This window comes from Benincasa hispida, chromosome 3, assembly GCF_027475165.1.
Source record: "Benincasa hispida cultivar pf3 chromosome 3, pf3_genome.v1.1, whole genome shotgun sequence".
Lineage (NCBI taxonomy): Eukaryota > Viridiplantae > Streptophyta > Magnoliopsida > Cucurbitales > Cucurbitaceae > Benincasa > Benincasa hispida.
In genome coordinates, this window is record NC_143480.1 from 13,780,514 (window position 1) to 13,802,278 (window position 21,765).

General features: G+C 33.8%; 2 protein-coding genes across 3 annotated transcripts; one reads left to right on the forward strand and one right to left on the reverse strand.

Moving 5' to 3' along the window:
* Positions 1–12,765: 12,765 nt before the first annotated feature.
* LOC120073738 (P-loop containing nucleoside triphosphate hydrolases superfamily protein) lies at positions 12,766–20,287 on the reverse strand. Of its 2 annotated transcripts, none has more exons than XM_039026556.2 (14): positions 19,941–20,287; positions 19,431–19,570; positions 19,073–19,234; positions 18,629–18,759; positions 18,216–18,360; positions 17,802–18,073; positions 16,760–16,884; positions 15,859–15,902; positions 15,320–15,451; positions 14,998–15,075; positions 14,692–14,774; positions 14,435–14,557; positions 14,179–14,239; positions 12,766–14,087 (listed from the first exon to the last, which is right to left on the reverse strand). In XM_039026556.2, exons 1-14 carry the CDS (start codon positions 20,041–20,043, stop codon positions 13,926–13,928), a joined length of 1,761 nt encoding a protein of 586 aa, XP_038882484.1. In that variant the 5' UTR covers positions 20,044–20,287; the 3' UTR covers positions 12,766–13,925. The 2 variants fall into 2 exon arrangements, with proteins under 2 accessions (XP_038882484.1, XP_038882485.1); XM_039026557.2 differs by having other exon boundaries at positions 19,073–19,244; positions 19,941–20,259.
* On the forward strand, positions 13,132–13,898 carry LOC120073739 (uncharacterized protein At4g22160). Its single transcript, XM_039026558.2, has 2 exons — positions 13,132–13,586; positions 13,666–13,898. The coding sequence occupies exons 1-2, from the start codon at positions 13,132–13,134 to the stop codon at positions 13,715–13,717; spliced, it is 507 nt and encodes a 168-aa protein (XP_038882486.1). The 3' UTR covers positions 13,718–13,898.
* Positions 20,288–21,765: the final 1,478 nt, after the last annotated feature.

Here is a 21,765-nt window from a genome sequence, read left to right on the forward strand (position 1 = left end):
GTTTGGAACGATCTTGCTTCTGCTCATTGGTTCTCTTTGTATAGAGTTCCTTTAATATTAGTGGTGGAGGTGGTGATAGATTGCTATATTTAGGTTCTTCTTCTAGTTCTTCAAATGATCAAGTTATACGAAATGTTGGTTTTAATGGTGATTTGAAGGAAAAAGATTTATTTGGAAGTAAAGAAATACTGTCTAAGTGTTTTTATGTAATAGCAGTGAATAAGAATTTTCAATTCAGACTACACGATCAAATTCAAAGTCGCTTGAGTTGAAATGTTTGCAAAAAGGTTGTCAATGGTATGTTCGGGCATCTCGGTACAAGAAGAGTGAGTTGTGAATGTTTAGAAAGTATATTTTCAACCATAATTGTTCAATGAATACAACTCAAAGTTGTCATAGGCAAGCTTCTGATCACTTCCTTCCTAGAGATATTGTTCATAAGATTTGTACTAAGCTTGGTGTTAATATTAGTTATCAAAAAGCTTGGTGTTAATATTATTAATGTAGGATTTGAGAAGTGGTCTCGTGTATATTCTTGAAGAAGAAAGTATGACATGATGACAACCCTTTAAAGTGTGTAAATTCTTTTTTGAAAGAGAATAGGAACTTACCGGTTGCAAGTTTACTTGATGCAATTAGAGGTTTACTGCAAAAATGGTTTCATGATCAAAGGAATGCTAGTTTGTCAATGACAACAATTTTGACTCCTTGGGCAGAGAATATATTACGCAACCAACATGAACAATCAAGAAGTTTCATAGTAAGTGTTCTTTATAAAATTGATAGGAAAATGATATTCAGTGTGACTGTCTATCACCCTAACATTGATAGATTTCTACAACTTTTTATTTATTTGATATTTGGTATGTTTGGTATGTTTCTATCAGTGTCTATTATTTATACATACAGATATACCATTGTGTTGATATCCACTGATATCTTTCAATCAGATTATATCACTGATAGAGAGTAATTTATTTTTCTGCTATTCTAAAAATGGAGATACTTGATGAACTGGTCATGGATATTGATACTGAACTTGTCTAATGGTCAATTTGAAAGTCAGTGTTTCTTCTTTACCATATGATACAATATATCAGTTTTGTTTATTAAAATTTATATATTCATTTCATATTTTATGTAAAAGTTATTACAATATTAGGATTATGCATGGTTGATTCAGTTTTGGCATCAAAACTAGAAGCATTATAGCATTATACTAATTAAGTTGAGAGTTGATAGACACTGATAGAAGTCTATCAATGTATATCAGTAAACTATGGAATTGATAAGTTCAGAAGCATATAATATATATTTAAACATTGATAGACACTGATAGCAGTTTTAATATATTTATGTCAAACCAAAAAAAATTGTTTGAGTTAAGAAAATTGACAATATCAACATCCAAACTCTTGCAAAAATGCTCGAAAGGACTACTTAAACTATTATAAATAGCTCAAGCAAAAAATGGTGGTTCAACTTCCTCATTCTCCGTACACAGAATAAACCAGAAAGAAAGCTCCATAAATAGGTCCAACAAATAATGCAAAAAGTAGTAGATGTTGTATAAATATCGGGATGTCTTATGAAGTCGAGAGGACTCAAGGAGAGCAAAGGTCTGTCATGACCTAAAATAACATTGCATATTTTCTTGGATTGAACTCACAATTAAAAAGAATTTCCAGCAAGCAGTTCTTTTCCCAAGTGAGATGGAGCTTACAATCATGTTCTTTTTTAATAGACCATTACTAATAGACATTTATAGACTTCTATCATTGTCTATCAATTATAGAATTCATGATGTACCTAATAAAATTACATTGGACATATATTAGATAGTGGTTTATTCATCATGTACCTGGTAGAATTTTATCCAACACATATACAAAAGTTTATAAAAACGATACAATCATAACAGATAACATCATTAGTATAAACTAAAATTCTTATAGATGTAGTTCTATCATCAATGCTCATTGTCACTGGTATTGTAACATTCACAAAATAATATAGTTCATTGTTAGTAGTATTGTAGTCTTTTTCAATAACATTCTAAAATCAAGTTCTAACATTAAGTTTGAGAAGGTTGAGATTCAGATCGAGAAAGTTGAGATTGAGTTTGAGAGTTTAATCGAGAGATGTTTAAGCTGAAGCTTGGAGCACTATTCATTAATGAAGTCATTTCGGTCTTTTTCTTCTTTTTAGGAGTTGCTTTATTCATTTCCTTTTCCTTTGCTGTTTGTTTCCTTTCTCTCTTGTGCCTCACATTGACAATTTTCTTGTCATCATCTAATACTTTTGGTCTAAACTTTGTACGTTTTCCTTTTCCTGCAACTTCAACAACCTTAAATAATAGTAACAAGAAAGAAAGTTAAATGTTAGAAATTTGAAAACTACATATCATGATATAATCAACTATGTATATATATGTATCAATAAATATATGAACATATTTGTGACAAACAAATCGATTTATCATAAAATCTCTCACTATATACTGTTGATAGATAGTGATAGACCACTATCACTCTATTCATCATTATATCAACTAATATGTACAAATTTCTAGTTAGATATGACTGACAACAACAACTCTTGGTTACCTTCTTTTCTGTTGGTTGTTTTCTTTTTTTTTTTTCAATTCTTTTTTTTTCTTTTTCATTCTCATTTTCTTCTTCGGTTTCTTCCTAAACAACTTGTTCTTCAACATGCTCTTCTTGTTCAACAACATTTTTTCCTTTATCAACAGGCTGTAATAAATAAAGTAATAGTATAGTGTTAGATATTGATAGTATTTTATAAATATCATTAACCTTAATTAATTATATTTACGTTTTTCTCGATTTTTAGTTTTGATCTTCTCCCCTTTTTTGTTATTCTTTTTTTATCAGATAGATCAAATTCTTCTTCTTCTTCAAGCTCAACTTGCTGCAATAGATTTAAAATTCTATAATACTTAAGAAGACAACCTATCGCTTTATTTTCTTTCATAGCGTCTATATATTTACCTTATCCTTTTGCTGAAAATGATCAGTTTTTTCCATATCTTCATCAACTTCAAATTCTTTTTCCTGAAAACAGGAGGATTAAGGAAGTTATAGAAGTATACCATACACTGATAGAATTCCATAAGTTTAGTGATTGACCTCATTGATTTCTATCAAGAATGTCTATCACTGTTGGGCAGTGAATTATATTAGTGTCTATCACTGTTGGGCAATGATTGACCTCATTGACTTCTATTTAATTGACTTTCATGACAATATGTAGCTTAACAGAGGAAACACATAGCTTAAGCGACGAAGCAAACCTTTTCCTTTCCATCCTCTTCCTCGAACACTGTTGTTAATTCTTGTGTCTTTGGGTTTCCAAAGGTAGAGTTTGAATATTGTGAAAATGATCTTGTATTTGAATCTCTTGTGTTTGTGTATAAGATTTCTAAAACAAAAAACATAAATCAAACACAAAGATAACGAAAAGAATGAGATTCCTATAATAAAAGACACAAAACAAATGGAAGAAAAATGCGTTGATAGACAGTGATATGTCAATGTCTATCAGTACAAAAACTTGTAAACAAACCTTTGCTTCATTCCTAAGTTTAATCTACAAGAAAAAATAATTTTAGTTTAGTTAGTAAATATATGTTTATATTTAAAAATAAAATAACACATTCTGATGATAGTTTGTAACATTCTGATGATCACTTCTTGGCCTTGTTTCAAATTTTTCTGCTCTTTTTCTACCCTCTATTGACCATTTTTCAGTTTTTTTTTTTATTTCCTCCATTATATTTTTCCCATGCCTTTTCCTTTCAATTAAATCTCTTCCTTCATTTATTTCTTCTTCTTCTTCTTTCTCTTTCTATCTTTTCCTTTTTTTTTTTTTTTTTTGCCAAATCTATCAAATATTTGATGGTGGTTGATTGTGATTCTTCTTCTGTTGGAACTAGTGGAATTATACAAAACTACAAGTTTAAACACATGTTAAATCATTAGATCACAAACAGGAAAATACTAACAAGTTTTTTTTTTTTTTTTTTTTTTAGATATATGTCTATCATTGTTTTTGCTGATAGACAATGATAGAAGTCTATCATTATCTATCAGTAATAGACTATTATCTGTTTTTTGTTTGAAACCATTGCAAGTAATAAAAACGAGGCTATGAAATTATAGAAAATGCATACATCATTTCCCTGAAAGATATTATCTTCAAGATTTCTCCAATAATCAGGTTGCAAGCACTCCCATGATATTATGAACTTTGATTGCAAATTTTTTTTTCCAAATCCAATATCTATTATTGAAAGTTTTGGTATTATTTCAAATGCCCAATAAACTAGTGCCAAAGGGAAACCTTGAAGGCATACATAATCCTTTTCAGTAGAATAAGGCTTTTTGAAAAATTGATATGTCAAGTTATATGACAATCATCCTCAAGGATAAGTTTTAAATTCTTCTTCATTGTCCAATATGCCAACATGTTTCCAATTAACAACATTGTGTCCTTGCCTTAGGATTAAAAAGAACTCTAAGAGAAGGAGGTTTTCCAACTTAACCTTGACACTATCACTTTCAGAATCATTTAAGAACTTAAAGCTTTTTTAAATGTCCTTTCTATCAATCGAATAATCATTCTTAAAGACTATTTTTCTAAGTTTAGAAATTTGCTATTTTTCTTCTAAATCTATTTATGGTAGTTGAGTACCACTTAAACCTGTGATTAAACAAAACTCTTTTAATCCAAAGTCTGCTATATGCCCATTAAAGTTAAAAGCCAAGACATTTTGCTTATTTGTGATGCGTTGTCTTCTTCGAAGGTAGTTTATGAATCTTGTGGGCATTTTCTCAATTTTTATATTTAGAAAGTGTCCAAAAGGACCATTTCTAAAAGTATTTAAATTCCTATCATCTAATTGGTTTTTAATAATTTGTATTACACCTAATGAGATGCATATTGTTATCTTTAAATGCTTGTTTTGTTCTTGCATTATTGTTTGATGTTCATGTTCTTGTTCCACCTGTTTAAACATACAAGTATTAGCAATAAACAAGTGATATATGTCTATATTCTATCATAAATTGTCACTCACTATTATCATTTAATGACTTCTATCACCGTATTTCATCAATAGATAGTGATGGAAGTCTATCAGTGTCTATCATTGATAGATAGTGATGGAAATCTGAATTTTATTACTGTCTATTGCAAACCATGAAATGTGATAGACAGTGATAGTGTCTATCATTGTCTATCATCGATAGACACTAATGGAAATCTAAATTCTATCATTGTCTATTACATACCATGAAATATGATAAAACAGTGATAGTATTTATAACTTTCTATCATCGACAACTGTCTATTGTATCTTTATATACTAAAGCATGACAGTTGTAAGTAGCCTATGAATGATAAAAACACTATCTATAAAAGAAATATAAAAACACCAACTATAAGTGGCCCAACTAAACGTATCTAAGAAAACATAATGCATATACATTGGTAGCGGTATGAATGATAGACAACACATAAAATATATGAGAAAATGTTCATATCACTGATAGACAACGGACAAAAAAGGGACGTAAATAGAGGGAAAAAAAGGAGTGAACCAAGTCGATTGAAGAAAAGGACCTAAATGGAAAAATGTTGGGAAAGATGAAGCAACTTCGATCGAAGAAGTGTCATGAAGTAGCATGATGGAAAAGAACCAAGTGGGTGTGAAGCAACGTGGTGGAAGAAGAAGAAGAAGAATGATCGAAGTCAGCGATAGAGGAGATGAATAGTTAATTGGTTGAAAAGGAAGATGAAATGTTGGAGGAAAAAATCAGTTGAATTAATCAGGTTGGACTGTTTTGGTATTTCACACCATTTTTGGGCTTTGGTTGGGCTACAACTTTCATTAGGGTTTTTTTGCTCCAGATTGTAAATAGTTTAGCCCAGTTTTTTATATTTAAAAATGCCCCAATCAATTTTACATAATTAATATTTAAATCACATTCAAATATTTATTTCCTCTCAAATAAATTTTATATTATAATGTATCAAATACATTATATTAATTATATAATATATAATTAAGTTAAATTAATTATATCACATATAATTAATTATCTCAATTCAAATTAATCCAAAATTGATTTTCATTAAATCCCTATTGAGCTATAGAGGGGACCTCATGGACATGTAGATTGAAGCTCAAATGGTACTTGAATAATTAATTAATCTTCTTTAATTAAATTATTCAACATCATTAATTACCAGACACTCCACTAAGACCGATAACTATACTTTTTGCATTGCAGATATATTTCTATGTCCATTAGAGATAACTAGTCGACAGTGCGATAACTCTTCATAAATTACTCGTAAGTACAGCTAGACCAAAATTACCGTTTTGCTCCTATAGTTACATCTAACTTCTTAAGTACCATTGATCCCTTTAATGAATAATAAGTCATAGTCCAACTATCACCAAACCACTCTTGGGCCAAGAGATGGTGTGACGTCACATTGTTCAAGCCTCGAAATAATCCCTTAAAGGAACAATTATCTACTTACCCGACATCAGGGAAGGAGTAAATTTCGTCGTGTGTAGCAGTATTCCCAACTTCTCAATCAGACGAATCTCCAAAATGGTATTTTTATTGAGTCGATTTGGCCACTCTCACCCATACAAATCAATAGACCGCCTTCATAGGCAGGAGCTCAAAAGTCACTCAAGATTCAGGCAATGTCACCTATGGTCATCTTGGTGAAATGTAAGTCTTTATTATGAACGGTGTTATATAATGAGACTAGTCATTTCGTGGTCCGGTCTTATACAAACTTCTTTGCATAGAACACCCCCGCTCACATGTCTCCACATAAATGATCAGGATCAGATCATTTGTAGTACTTTACAACAATTGTTGCTTATCAAGCGGGTCATATTCATAGTGTCCCTGGGATAAGGTATCCAGCCTTATCCATCTACTACAGTCCATTTAGGTCATCAGTTAAACACGATCCACTTATATGTCTTTACATACATGTTTAAACTATAGATGATAACCTTGGATGTTATTATTGGTTTATGGGTTTAATGCTACCAAAGGTCAAATAAAACATCTCATATTTTATTAAATAAATAAAAAGTTTGTATAATGCAATTACAAACTACAGAACCCTACGAGATTTACGACATCAACCCCAACAGTAACTCACTCTTTTTAATTTTATAATTTAAATTTAAATTTAAATTAAATTAGTTTAAATAATTATATAATAACTAACTTATTATATGTATATATAACTATATGTTATATCAAATATAACACATGACCTATAGTTTTTATATTGTATCAAATACAATATAACCTATAGTTTTTATTTCTCTCAATAATACATGACATTTAATATAAATCACATTTATATTAAATTTAATTCTATGAATCTCATCCATATAATTAGTATTTGAATCACATTCAAATATTTAATTTCTCTCAAAATAAACTTTATATTATAATATATCAAACACATAATATTTCACATATAATTAATTTCCTCAATTAATTTGAACAATTCAAATTAATCCAAAATTAATTCTCAATAAACCCTATTGACCTTATAGACTTGTAGATTGAAGCTCCAATGGTACTTAAATAATTAAATAAACTCTTTTAATTAAATTATTCAATATCCATTAACTACCGATCACTCCACTAAAGACCAACAGTCGCACTCTCCACACTACAAATATATTTTTGTTTCCATTGAATATAACCAATCAATAACGCAATGACCCTTCACAAATTGCTCGTAAGTATAACTGGGTCAAAATTACTGTTTTGTCCCAGTAGTTACATCTAACTCTTTAAGTACCCTGATCACTTTAATGAATAATAAGTCATAGTTCAACTATGACCAAACCCCTATCGGACTAAGAGAGGGTGTGGCGTCACATTGTTCAAGCCCCGGAATCAGCCCTTAAGGGAGCAATTTATCTACTTACCCCAACATTAGGGAATGAGTGAATTTCGTCTTGTAGTTGTGTTCCCAGCTCGACGAATCCCCAAAATGGTTGGCTTATTGAGTTAACAATCTAACCACTCTCACCCATACAAACCAAAGGATCGCCTTTATAGGCAGGAGTTCATACACTCACTTAGGATTCAGGTCATGTCACCTATGATAATCTTGGAAAGATGTAAGTCTCTGTTATTAACGGTGTTATATAATGAGATTATTCATTTCGTGGTCCGGTCTTATACAAACTCTTTTGTATAGAATAGCTCGTTCACGTCTCTACATGAATGATCAAAATCATATCATTTGTAGCACTTTACAACAGTTGTAGCATCTACAAAGCGGACCGTATTCGTAGTATCACCAGGATAAGGTACCCAATCTTATCTATCTACTACAAACCATTTTGATTATCACTTAAACATAATCAACTTGTATGTCTCTACATACATGTTTAAGCTACAAAATATAACCTTGGATGTTAGTTTACTGGTTTGTGGGTTAATGCTACTAAATGTCGAATAAAATATCTCATATTTTATTAAATAAATAAAATTGTTTGTACATTACAATTATAAACTAAGGACCCAGGCATTAACCCAACAAGCACCACATTGTTCAAGTACTGGGATCAACCTTTAAGGGAGCAATTTATCTACTTACCCCGACATCAGGAAATGAGTGAATTTCGTCTTGTGTAACTGTGTTCCCAACTTTCCAATTAGACGAATCCCCAAAATGGTAGGCATATTGAGTCGGCGAACTGACCACTCTACCCATGCAAATCAAAGGACCGCCTTCATAGGCTCGTTCACAACTCACTCAGGATTCAGGTCATTCACCTATGATCATCCTGATGAAATGTTAGTCTCTACTATTAACGATGTTATATAATGTAAGTCTTGCTTATGCGACAGCAAAAATCAGTTGGATATAACAACTTCTAAGAGAACTATTGATCAAATCCAAACACAAACCTGTAATTTGGTGTGACAACATCAGCGTCGGTGCCCTCGCTTCTAATCCCATGTTCCATGTCCGAACCAAACACATCGAGGTCGATGTACATTATGTTTGAGACAAAATTTTGAATGGGCTGCTTGAAGTAAGATATGTCCTCTCAAGTGACCAGGTTGCAGATTGTCTTAGTAAATCGCTCACACACATTCAGTTTTAGTATCTACGTTCCAAACTCGAGGTAGTGGAACTCTTTTCTCGTTTGAAGAGGTGGGGTGGGGGAGGGGTAGTAAGAAAACAAGCAAGCACAATTAGCATGAAGAAAAATCTAAGGCACAGTCAGCATAGCCCACGTGTCATTCTCCATATAGTCAACAATTGGAGAAAGAAAATATCAAAATCAATCCTCAAGCTTCTATCGCTAGAATCCCGCTGTGAGGAATATTCTCATACTCCATTTATCGAATGCCATGTGTATCCTAAATATTTTTTTCATTTGTTTGTGCCCTAATTGAGGGCCTATATGTATAAATATTGGCTATCAACACTATAAATGATCATCTAAGAAATTAGAAAATCATCTTCCAAAATTGTCTACGTCTGTTCTGTCTTGATAATACCAACTCAAAGCAACTCATGTTGGGGAACCAAACACTCCCTTATTAAATTATGAAATCTGGAATTAGAATGTTGGAGTCATTAAGTCTATGTTTGAAGTATAAAGTTATAAAATTGAAAATTCAAATAGTGTTTCCTATTGAAGTTCCGTTCTTTATTACCAACTTATATAATTGGTGTCAAATCGGCCCCTAAGTATTTAAACAAAATGTCTATAAATAATAATAATAATAATAATAATAAAATACATAGAAATATATTGACAAGATTACACAACTACTTTAAACTTGACTTCATTGGGAATATTACCTCATAAAATTTAAGCAACTGAATTGACTCGACCCATTTCCTGTCTTCTTATATGAGATCGTTTTCCTCACACAGTCATGCGACCAACTCAGAATCTAACCCTCAATTCACACAGAGTTATGAGATAATAAATATAAAGATAAATAGTTAGAAAAAAAAAATACCAAATTTCTACAATCAATATTGTCTCCCAATTTCGTCCATATATGGCTGATTTAACCACTGCCTATACAGAAACAAAATTGTCCTTCCCCTACTTTCTTTTGTAATTTCCATTTTGCCTTTGAAGAGTAATTTAGTTTCCCATGCATCTGCCCTTTCAAACAGTTTTTTGTTTTAGAGTTTTCCTACTTTTTCCCCAAAAATGTTCAATTTCCCGAGAGGTTCTGTCGTTCAGATTTGTGTCGTATTATAAGCTTCATGTTGATGGGGAGGACGGACATGTGTATATATATATATATATATATATATTTGCTTTTTGTGTAATGTTATTTGATGTTAACGTGTTAAAAATGAGTCAAGAGAGTATAACTCAATTGACATCCACGAAATATGTGGTTTGAATCCCCAATCTAATATTGTATTAAAAAAAATTGTTAAAAACAAAAGACCGAAAAAGCCAATTTGAGTTCTGCTCAACTTATAAGGTTCTCTCAAAATTTGTAAATTTTAATAAATATCGACTTTCATACAATTTTATGCTAAACCACACACATTTTGCATCTAATATTTGTTTAATAATTTAGGACGTGCATACAAATATATTTTGAATGATTTTTTTTAACACAAAAGTGTATTGAAAGTAAATTGTAATACGGGTTAAAGTGAAGTTAAATATCACGAAATGCATCAAAGATTAAGGTACATATTGATGACCAACATAAACATAGTTTAGCTCAATCTTCATGTGCTCATTTTCTCGATGCTTATTGAATGTTGAGTAAAACTCAATGTACCTTGCTTTGTATTACCCAAAACATAGAAGTCTTACAAACCAAGTTTTTTTTGGAAAAAAAAAAAAGAAAAAGAAAAAGAAAAAAAGAAAAATTCTTTTTTGTATTAAAAAAATATTTTTGACATTGATTGTGAAGTAAAAAGTCATTCTTTGAAAATCACCCTCCAACTCCAACTGTTTCTGTCATTCTTTCCCCTTTCCCCCCAGCGATAGGCATTTATTGGTGACCATTTTGAAAACAATACCATATCTAGTTGAAGATCATGATTTAATAATTGAATCTATACTTTAGGCATTTTAAAGGGCGACAATTTTCAGAAGAAAAAAACAAACGAAATGGAAAAAAAAAAAAAAATGGTGGGTCATAGTCTCCTTCTTTTGCGCTTGTCTCTGTGCACCACAGAAAAGGAAAAGCCCCACATTTCATCATCATCATCTTCCATTAACACAAATGACAAACCATCTTCCTCTTATTAATGAATGTCACTTGAGAACTGGATGCATGCTTGCCTAAAAAATGGTAAAAAATACAACAAACAAAAAATAAAAGTGCGATGGGATAACACAACCTGGATGTGATTCCATTGTTTTTTTTTTCTTTTCTTTTTTGGAATAATTGAGACTTCTCATTTCCACCAAAATATAGCCTCAGAGACTTGTGTTTTTGTGAGTTTCAGTGTTGTTTTGGCAGTGGTGGATGTTTGGTTTTTCTCCATGATTAGACTGCCCTCTGTTCTTGATATCTCACCTCTGTTTTTCCATATGGTGTTAGTGTTTCTTTCTTAAGGTGAATTATCAAAAAGCTGGAAGAAAATAAATCAGAAAATCAAGGGAAATTGTGACTGTAAGTCGTTCGTATCTTTTGATATTTTGGAAGGTATATTGCTCAAATTGAGTGGCAAGCACATTGTTTCAGGCATATTAAAGGGCCCTTGTTCGACCAAGCCCTCCAAACAAAGAAATAAAGGAGGAAAAAAAAGAGATTTTTAAAGATGGTACCACAAATTGTTCTGTTGGCCGACAATGAAGTGACTCTTGTCTAATTAGTGCCACTACGATTAAATTTGCGTGTGGTTATTCGGTATTCCTTCGACCCAGTTTTTGCAATTCATCAGAATATGAACATGAAGAAGCCTCTGAAACAGCATCAGTATGTCAACTCATAATCTATTCTTTCTTCAAGCAAGAAGGATTGTTCTTCTTCCCCATTGTGTCAATGGGAAAGAAAGAACCAAAAAAACCAAATCCAACTCTGACTGAAATTTTGAGTCGGTTTTTCTAGAAATGGTGTGTTAAAGAGCAGGTTAATTTGCTTAAAAAAGGTGAAATTGAAAGTAAGATTGAACGTACAAGAAAATCCCACAAATTGCAGTTCATATTTTTCATGGCACCCTCTGGGCCAGACAGACACATTAATGAAAAGGCAGTAATGGGCACTGATCATGCGGTGCTAAATAAAATGTCGTATCATGGGTTGTCGCATCAGTCAACCTACGCTGAGCCGAGGATGATGGTAATGTTTCATCCACAAATCTAGAGTAGTCTTTCTCTACGGGAAGATTTGAAATAATGGACTCTACTCAAGCCTCATCCCCACCAGCGTTTCTTGTTTCTTTAGTTCCTGCAAGATAATCCCCACCTTGTAGATGTGATGGATTGTGAAATTCAATTCTTAAACTTTGCTAGAAACTTGTAAGTGTCCAAGCTAACTCCATAGTCAATTTTGTGAACAAGAACTCACGAAGTTGGTCAGACGATGCAATCTTATTCTTATAGGACAAATCTCAATCTTTCTTGCTAGGCCTATAAACTTAAAAGCACAGCTGAAACCATCTCAAGGCCCATTCACTGCTAAAACCAAAATATTCCAATGTCATTGGCAGGGTTACTTCATTGAAATTTAACAACCCTAAACCAAAATTTACCCAAATACTGTATTGATGTCGGAAACCCAAATATGATTGACCACATGCTTAACTTTTGGAATCAGTAAAAATCTAGTTTGTCTGATCAGCCGAGAAAGGCAAGTCATTGAAGGTCTGTAATTGAACTTGCACCAGTGGGGGAAAAAGAAGAAATTCTGAAAAAAAGTTGGAAAGAGACTGTTCATAACTATAAATTAGGTGCGCAAATAGTAGGCTCTCCGTTTGATCACTCGACCTAGTGGAAAAATATAGGAATCTTATCAAAGTACAACTGGTTGTTGGCACCTCACTTTTAGCTTTTCAAAATTATCCTTTCTAGCCGAAAGCTGGTGGTTCTGAAAAAAGCTGAAAATGGAAGAGCAGACAGGTGGAACCAAACCGATCAAGTGCAGCGACGACCAGAAACGTCAAAAATATGGAAGTGATGGAGCAGGGTTATCAACCGGCGAGCTTCCGATTGGGAATTCCGATGCTCCTCCACATCCTGAGGATGAAGATTCCCATATTTCTACAAGTGAAGGTTCGGGAAGCTCCGGCCAGGAAACACGGTTGGCCGGCCTGGCAGAGAGCCTGCAAATCTTAACAAGGTCGCTGCTGACGGCGGAAATGGAGATTTTCAAGGCGAGGGAGATCATCCGCCTTGAGGAGGAAAAGAGGAGGCTGGAATCGGAGGCGGAGATGACTCGCATGCTGCTTCAGTGTCAGCTCCAGATCGCCTCGTTTCTATCGGCCAGGCAGAGCCCCAACAACCGGAAAAGGAAGCGAGTTCAGGAAGAAGACCCGTCCTCTTCGGCCTCCTTAGAAAGGTAGAATAGAAACTCCAGCCCTCGTTAACTAATCAGCAAGTAGTTAGAAACTGTTGTATGATTTTGTTGATTGATACAGGAACGGAGCTCTGCTGCTAAGTCTAATTCAACTCAACATGATCACCTTTTGAAGCTGCTATGCTACGGTTAATGGGAATCGTAGGAGTATTATGAAGGGCATAACTGTAACTGTATCGATCAACAAAGATCGGATTGTTGAAATATTTTTCCATTTCTATCTATATCCTATGAGTATGACTGCTTCATTGGCATATAAAAGCCTAGCAAAAAAGAAAAATAATTTCGAGCTAACTAGCTTAGCTGAGTCGATTAAGTTAATCAAGCTAATTGAGTTTTCTTCGTGCGGAAATTGGGGTCCTTGATTTCATGGTTATCAATAGTTTGCAAAGCTTTGCGCCTGCTCATGGCACACTCGATATATTCTTCAAGTGGTGGAAGAATTCCATGTTCTCCAGTTTTCGATACTTTCCCTCGAATTATCTGTAAAAAGAAACCCAGAAAGAGAGGTTATAAATACCACAAAGGAACTCTACGCTTAAAGGATCGATGAAATAAAGGATGGGTAGTATGCCTTTGATGCCCATGACCGCTCGGCTTGCTGACAGATGTCCCTGATGTCCCTTCCAGACATTCTGAAAATACATGCAAAGTGAAGTAGACTTAGAGATTGTTATGACTACAGCCCTAGAAACAAAGAAGTCGACAAAACTATATTCTACTGAAGGAGGCTTGTATTGTATGTTGTCCATTGGCAGGCTAGCAGACAAATACAAACATTACCTAGACTACCGAAAGAAACCATAGTTTCGGGCCTACGATTAACTTACCCTTCTGTGTTTCTTGCAAACTCGTTCAATTCAGGTTTCGTTAGTTGCTTTGCATACTGAGCTGCTATTTCTTCACGGTTCCGCTCATCAGGTAACCCAAACGTGATCATCAAGTCAAACCGACTAAACGAAAATTCAGGAAAAGGAAATCAGTTCAGAAACTCAGCAACCACGCCTTCGGTTGTGTGTGTGTGTTTCTTTTAATGTACAGGCGGAATCAATGCCGATAAATAAAAAAACTGTACAGATGTGCATACCTAATTAAAGCAGGATCAAGGTCTTGCTTTCTATTCGTGGCAGCAATTACAACCACTTTCCTGTCCTGCTCGAATCCATCAATCTGCACAAAATTGTAAATTAAACTATGTTGCTAAAAAAACAAGACACGTCGATACGTTTATTACGTGAATGACAAATGACATTCCAATTGACTGACATCCAAATTAGGCTCTTGGTGTGCATGCAAAATGTTTGAGTCAAAACATTTATGTTCAGTTAATTCATAGATGCGTTGAGGGCACATGACTTGTGGAGTTATGGATTCATGTAAAATTCATCTTTACCTGACGCAATAATACTGATAATACCCTTCGAGTAGCTTCATGTATTTCACTGTCTCGAGAAATTGCAAAAGAATCAACCTGAAATGGGAAAGAACCGGGGGGGAGTGGGGATCATAAATCATAAAATCTGAAGGAAGGCATATGTGAATTGTAAATAAATATAAAAATAATCAAACATAACTCAACTTGCATAATACTTATATAATCAGCCTTGAAGTTAGAGGTCTGATTTTCCCACTCCACATGTGGTAAAAAATAATAATAATAATATGATTTAAAAAAAAACAGTTGATGATCAGGCGATGACCACCAAGCCCTTTACCTCGTCCAGGAAAATGATAGCACCCGTACTGAGTTCATTAGCAAGTGAAAACACTTTTCCCAAGAGACGTTCACTTTCACCATAGTACTTTGACATAATAACCTCAAGTGGTACATACACCAACGGGACGCCCTGACACAAAACGTGAGGGTACAATTTTTTAGGTTCCTTCTACGTATCACATACTAAATTCACGCTATCAGCAGCTTATGAGGTCCAAGACCATTTTGCGTGATTAGATTAGAAAACTCTATTTTGCAAAGCAAGCAGACATCATTTCCTAGGAATGAAAAAGATTAGATGAAATGCAAAACATATTTGAGTACACCCACTGAGACACAAAGTGCAACATGACAACAATATTTTAAACTACACTGTACTTTTCATTGAAAGTATATAGAGAGTCAGTAGGATAGGGTAAATGATTTCATCCTCAAAGCGACTAGCAAAAATAACAAATTTTCTCTATCAACCATTTTTTTTTTGTCCGATCTCCTTTGTGATCAATCATGAGTACCAAAAAGCATATAATGACTTACAGCTTGATTTGCAATTACACGAGCAGAAGATGTTTTTCCTGTACCTGAACCAAAGATAATACATGTAAGCTGCGCTCATAACTTATCCAAATTTTCTAAGATAGAAAGGCAAAAAACAACTATACGGATCTCACAACTCTGCCGAATCTCAATGCCAATGGCAAGCAAGGTTTAAAATGTGGTGATTTTTTGTTTTGTTTTGTTTGTTTTTTTTTAAAAAAAAGAAAAAATATTCGGAAGAGGATAATTGCATTCTACTAATGTAGCACTCGTCACCCTATTTTAAGAGCAGCAAATCCTATTTTTACTTGGGCATCAGGAAAAATAAGTAAATTAATCCATAGTGCGTTTAGTCCGAAAAAGATAGTGGGGACAGAGAGAAGGGAATCGAGATAATATCGGTGGAACAAAATGAAAATACTAATGCACTTGTGATGTTCTCCCTCGTAAGATTTGGAAGATCTCGTATCCTCTCTGAACATATATTTCGCTAATGATAATTGAAATGCTTTCTTGCCTCTGATTTAAAGGAACAGAATCAGCGGAAGAATTGAAATTCTATAAATTGCATGTTTTCCTTAACATTGGTTTTTAAACCAAATGTAACATCTATAACATATTAACATATTGCATGGTTAATCTTATACCAAACGAATGGTAGTTTCTTAACCCTGACAGAAGAAACCAAAAAAGAAATATTTGCAAGTTTCATAAAATTATTTAGTTGATTTTCATTCTCTCATATTTGTAACTATGGGCAGTTGGCAACCATATGACGAGAAAATAAGAGTTTGAGCACACGAAAGACAGGCTAAGATAAGGAATATGCACAACCTAGTAAAGGTGGTCTATTTCCTGAAATATTATCATATTCACAGACATTCTCAATTCGGTAACCAACCTGGAGGCCCTTCAAAGAGAACAGCCCGAGGTCTATTTGATTCAAACTTGCGCCGAGTCCCATGAGCAATATCATCAAATAATTCTGGATTATGTAGAGTCATCAGTATTGTGTCTTCTATTTCACTACAATAAGATTATGAGCAAATGAAATGAGAAAAACATTATTCTCGGAAACAAACATAGATGGCCTATGTCTACAAACAATAAACATGAAGCAGAGACCATAGATTATATAATCTTCAATGAAACCTTCATGATTTCATAGAGATCAGAAAATAATAAAATGAAACGGATAAGCCATCGCAAACTATCCTCTTAGCCCAGAGGATGGAGGCTATCTTGTCCATTATCTTATTTGGTTGCTCCTATTCGTTGAAGTGTTTGTTCAGGCTTCTTTCTCTCTTCAAACACAAAGCGGATTTTCTCAAATGTGTTAAAAGGATAATGTTCTTCAGGTCATTGTTGGTCATTTTTTGGCTTCAAAACCGAAGTTACTATGCCTAAATATGATCATGACTCTTTTATTAGCATCGTGGATGGAAAGGAATAAGAGAATTTTTTAAGACAAGCATCTGTCTTAGTATGATCGGTTTGAACTTGCACGCTTCAAGGCTTCACCGTGGTGTTCTCTTGGCTGATTTTTCTTCATATGACATTTGTTTATATTGGGATGCCTTTATTCTTCCTATGTAATCGTTTCTATTTATTGCTTTTCTTATTCACTCCTGGTGGAGTTTGAATCTTTTAATCATTAGTCTCTTTGTCCCTATAGAGAGTGAGAGAGGGAAAAATACACACACACACACTGCAGACTAATTTCAAAACATTCACAGAATTTTAAGAGAAGTAAGAGCAACCATATAATCCATTTTGCGTCCAGGAAAGAATGACTGCCTTTCTTCTTTACCTTAATATAAGTTCCAATTTTAAGCCAAAATTTATTGCATTACAGGGTACTGGTTCATTGTCAATGCCTATCCGTATATATATCCTATATTGAATGAGAACCACAAAAGTATGCATTAGACAGCAGGGCCTACCGTTTTTGTTGATCATAACCAGCAATATTATCCCAGGATATCTCACTTTTAGAGGAATATTCACCAGGTTCGTCAAGTCCATAAACTTTCACACCCATTGCTTCAAGACTAGATATTGAATTTTCAGAAGATGGCATTTGTGTGGACCCTTCCCTCGATTTTCTTTCAAAGGACCTACTTTCTCCCAACCTTCCACCGGCTAATTGTAAAACAGAAACCAAAGAATCAAGCTCTTTGGTGCTCAAGCTCCCCTGCTTTATGAATTCAATTTCCTGTAGCAATTTGCAATTGCAATCGCCATTATGAAAAGTTTCTATTTAAATTTTTGCTCCTAGAATAAGTTAATTAATAAACATAAAGATAAAAATGAATCCATAATCTGTAACTGATGTTTTACTTAAAATTAGCACTGACAGTTTTATCTGAGGTAACGAGTGAATGAAATATCAGGACGCTTAGATCTCCATCCTCAGCATCCATTTCTAAGGAGTTTCCCTTGTTTTCTCCAGATTCTCTCTGAGTTTTTGGTCGAGTAAGAGTTAGTTGCCAAGCAACTGGACTGCAATAATTAATATATAACACAGTACAATTAACAACTTCATAATGGACAATTAACTTCATAATGGACAATGTACGAATAATGAGCAAAAGAAAAACAAATGAAGGCAGCAAGCAATGTTTATAACTATAATTTAGAAAAGAAGAAATAGAAAAAAAAAAAAAAAAAAAGGAAAAAATCCTTCGTCCTCAAAACTGCAAATTGCTTAACATTGTTGTCAACTGCAACCAAATGATTCATGGAAATTCAAATATACAGGTGCATGTACCTGTCCCATGCACGCAATAACATATCTGAACCACCGGCACTTTCTTCAACTTTTAGTCCAAGATTTGATACAAGATTTGCAAGCAGATGTGAGACTTCACAACTGGAAGGAACTTGGAACTTGATACTGACCTGCATCTCATTCTAGAGAATTAAAACATAATCCCAATTGAATATATCTTACAGTGCTAAATATAAAATTTACAATTCATCTGAACATATGATAACCATACATTTTTAAGCAAGTAACAAACTCAAACCTATAACAAATAAAGAAAAATAGCACATTCAAGCACTGGTTGTTCAACCGATCTTCATTTTCAGATGGTACATTTACTGTTTCCGTAGATAATTATTGGCTAAAATACTCGGCATGGACCTAAAATGTTTGATTATAGAGCAACTACAGAGCCGGTGAGTCAAAAAGAGAACAAATAGACAGTACCTTTGGCCCCTTAACTCCAACCATAAATCGTGGACAAGCACCATACTTTGTTCCTTTGTTCCTGGTTAACTGTTCAATTATTCGCTGTCTCTCTTTCTTAGCAATCTCCTCCATATCAGCATGGGTAGAGAGATCCTTTGGTGGTGGTGGAGTGACAGAAGACTGCGGATAGCTAAAGTAATCACTAAATCAATTCAAACAATTGAGAAAAGAATTGACCAGATAAAGAAATGACCGATAAATAATCAGGATCAAATATGACCAGGAACTGAATTTCAATTGTAAACCACCAGATATCTTGGGAAAAATATAAGAGACGGTCTACCACTCTCCAAGAAATTAATCATCAATGACGAACCTCTTCAGCTTCTGCATACGCTATTTCCATTGCCCCAACTCCAAACATACCGGCAATGATAGCTGGATAGAGAAAGCAAGGTTCGCGTCCATTAGACAGCGAACCTGGTTTTAGATGCTCTGGCTGATGCCGAAAATGTCCTGCATATACATACGATAAGCCTTCTTCACTTGCTAAACCAATTCGTTTTAAATGAAGTTTCGTTTCTACTATAAAATATCAGTGGCTGAAGAACATTGTTACAATTCAAAAGAACCGCGGCTTCCGCCCACTTAACAACAAATAACCATAGACATCAAAAAGAGAACAGCACAGCTCAGTTCGTTATAGAAACTATAATTTGGTACAAAGATTACATATCATATCAAACAGAGAATAAGCTACTCCGAAATATATAAATACGCTCGACATAACACAAAATATCAGTTAGACTAAAATTCAGAAAGAAACGCCGCGTGAATAAAAGTAATTTAGAAACGATGAGTACCAGCAATTAGAAGAGAAACTTACTCAGATATAAACTCCGGGATGCACTCGAAGAATCCTTGAGTTTGAATGACGTAAGTATTCGCCACGCTCGGGCGGTCCTCGCAATCCGCTCCAGAACCGACATGGAATCTTCGCAGCTATAGATTGTACAGAAACTCTATGTCCCTGCTCAGAGCTAGGCTATATGCTGATCCGCAAAACGTTGATCTAACACAGCGACGAGCGACGAACAAGAGATTGGACACTGCCTTCTGCAGACGGGACGACAAGTCGGAGACACGGGGTAGTGATTGGTGAGAACCTGGAACGGGTTCGTATTTTTTCTTTTTCTTTATTCTTTATTCTCTCTCTCTCTCTCTCTCTCTAATATATGGCTAATGGTTCACCTTCACCACTTCGCTTCTCCCAAACGAGGCTGGGCCAGGAGCTGCTGCTTGGGCTCGAAATGTTGAGCCCAATAAATGGGCCCAACTCAGAATCCATAAATGAAAAAGTTTGGCTGCTTTTGTTTCTTCTGAATTAGACCATTTCAAGTGGATCTGTTTTCGAAAACTGATATTGAATTCAACCAGCTAAAGAAGTTGCCGAAATGAGCCTTGTTGTTGCATCAATTTTAAGATCAAAAGTTCGATTTCTCCACCTATCTATTGTCAAATAAAAACAAAAAAGAAGTTGAAGACGTCATAACGGAAAACCGTTCCCCCACTCGATCAATAGTATTAAAGATTCGAATCGCACCACGAGAATTTGACACCAACGAAATGTACCATTTGCTTCACAAGAAAAAGCAACTAACCCTGTCATAAGTGGAGGCCACCGAGTCATTAAAGACATTAAAGAAATGCACCGACCAGATCATTTCAAGTCAACAAAATGCACCAACAAATAGAAATAAATATTAATCCGGAGATATTTTCATGGTAGAGGTTTGAATACAATATCTCTTCTGTAAGAGTAAACATCATGCATGTGAAAACAATTTGGATCTTAACCCCTCTAAATTTCATTAATTTTAAAAATAAAACATGCATGAAGATAATTTTGAAATTAGAGTTTGAGTTACAATCTTTGTAGCTCTAAATTGACCACCAATTCCATTCCAATCTTCTCACGAATCAGTTGTGAATAACTACGAGGGTCTTTCCGACTATTCTCCAGCCTTAGAATGGAATGGTGGGATCTGGTGAGTGACTAAATTAAGAATGAATCTAGAATAAAAATTGAGAGAGAACTGAGGATTTAAATTCTAAAACTCTTTTAGAATCTCAAGTTGCCAAGATGCATTTATTTTTCAACTAACTTGAAAATCACCAAATGGTCAAGAATTTAATCTTTATTAAAACAACCTATTTATAGAGCAATTACATGCAATTCATACAAAATTGAGTTAACCAATTCCGACACTTCAAAATGCACTCAATCTAGTGGAAAAAGTGGTATTTTGTAGAATCAACATTTTGCCAGATGAGTTGCTCACTAATTCACTAAAAGTTGGATTTTTTCACTAAAAATCATTCTTAGATCTTTCCACTAAGTGAAGTCAACATTTTTACTTTTGACTATTTTGCAGTCAACATTTGACTTTAGTCTAATTTTAGTTAAACACAATTTTAATTCAGAATTAATTCAAAACTAATTTTGGAATTTTCCACTAAGTGAAGTCAACTATTGACCTTTGACCTTCAAAGCTTGGTGAAGTCAACATTTGACTTTGTCCAACTTTGATTAATTCCATTTAATTCAAAATTAATTCAAATAATTAATTTTAAATTAAATTAATATTAGATAATTCATTAAATAATTAAATTTAATTTAATATTCAATTATTAAATCCAACACTAATCTC

Excerpts from the sequence above, each read along its gene's own strand:
- LOC120073739 (XM_039026558.2), top strand. The coding sequence starts at position 13,132 with ATGGAAGAGCAGACAGGTGGAACCAAACCGATCAAGTGCAGCGACGAC. Across the intron at positions 13,587-13,665 it reads TCTTCGGCCTCCTTAGAAAG|GAACGGAGCTCTGCTGCTAA; the intron begins GTAGAATAGAAA and ends TGATTGATACAG.
- LOC120073738 (XM_039026556.2), bottom strand. The coding sequence starts at position 20,043 with ATGTCGGTTCTGGAGCGGATTGCGAGGACCGCCCGAGCGTGGCGAATA. Across the intron at positions 19,571-19,940 it reads ATCCCGGAGTTTATATCTGA|GACATTTTCGGCATCAGCCA; the intron begins GTAAGTTTCTCT and ends ATGTATATGCAG. Across the intron at positions 18,760-19,072 it reads TTGGAGTTAAGGGGCCAAAG|GTCAGTATCAAGTTCCAAGT; the intron begins GTACTGTCTATT and ends AATGAGATGCAG.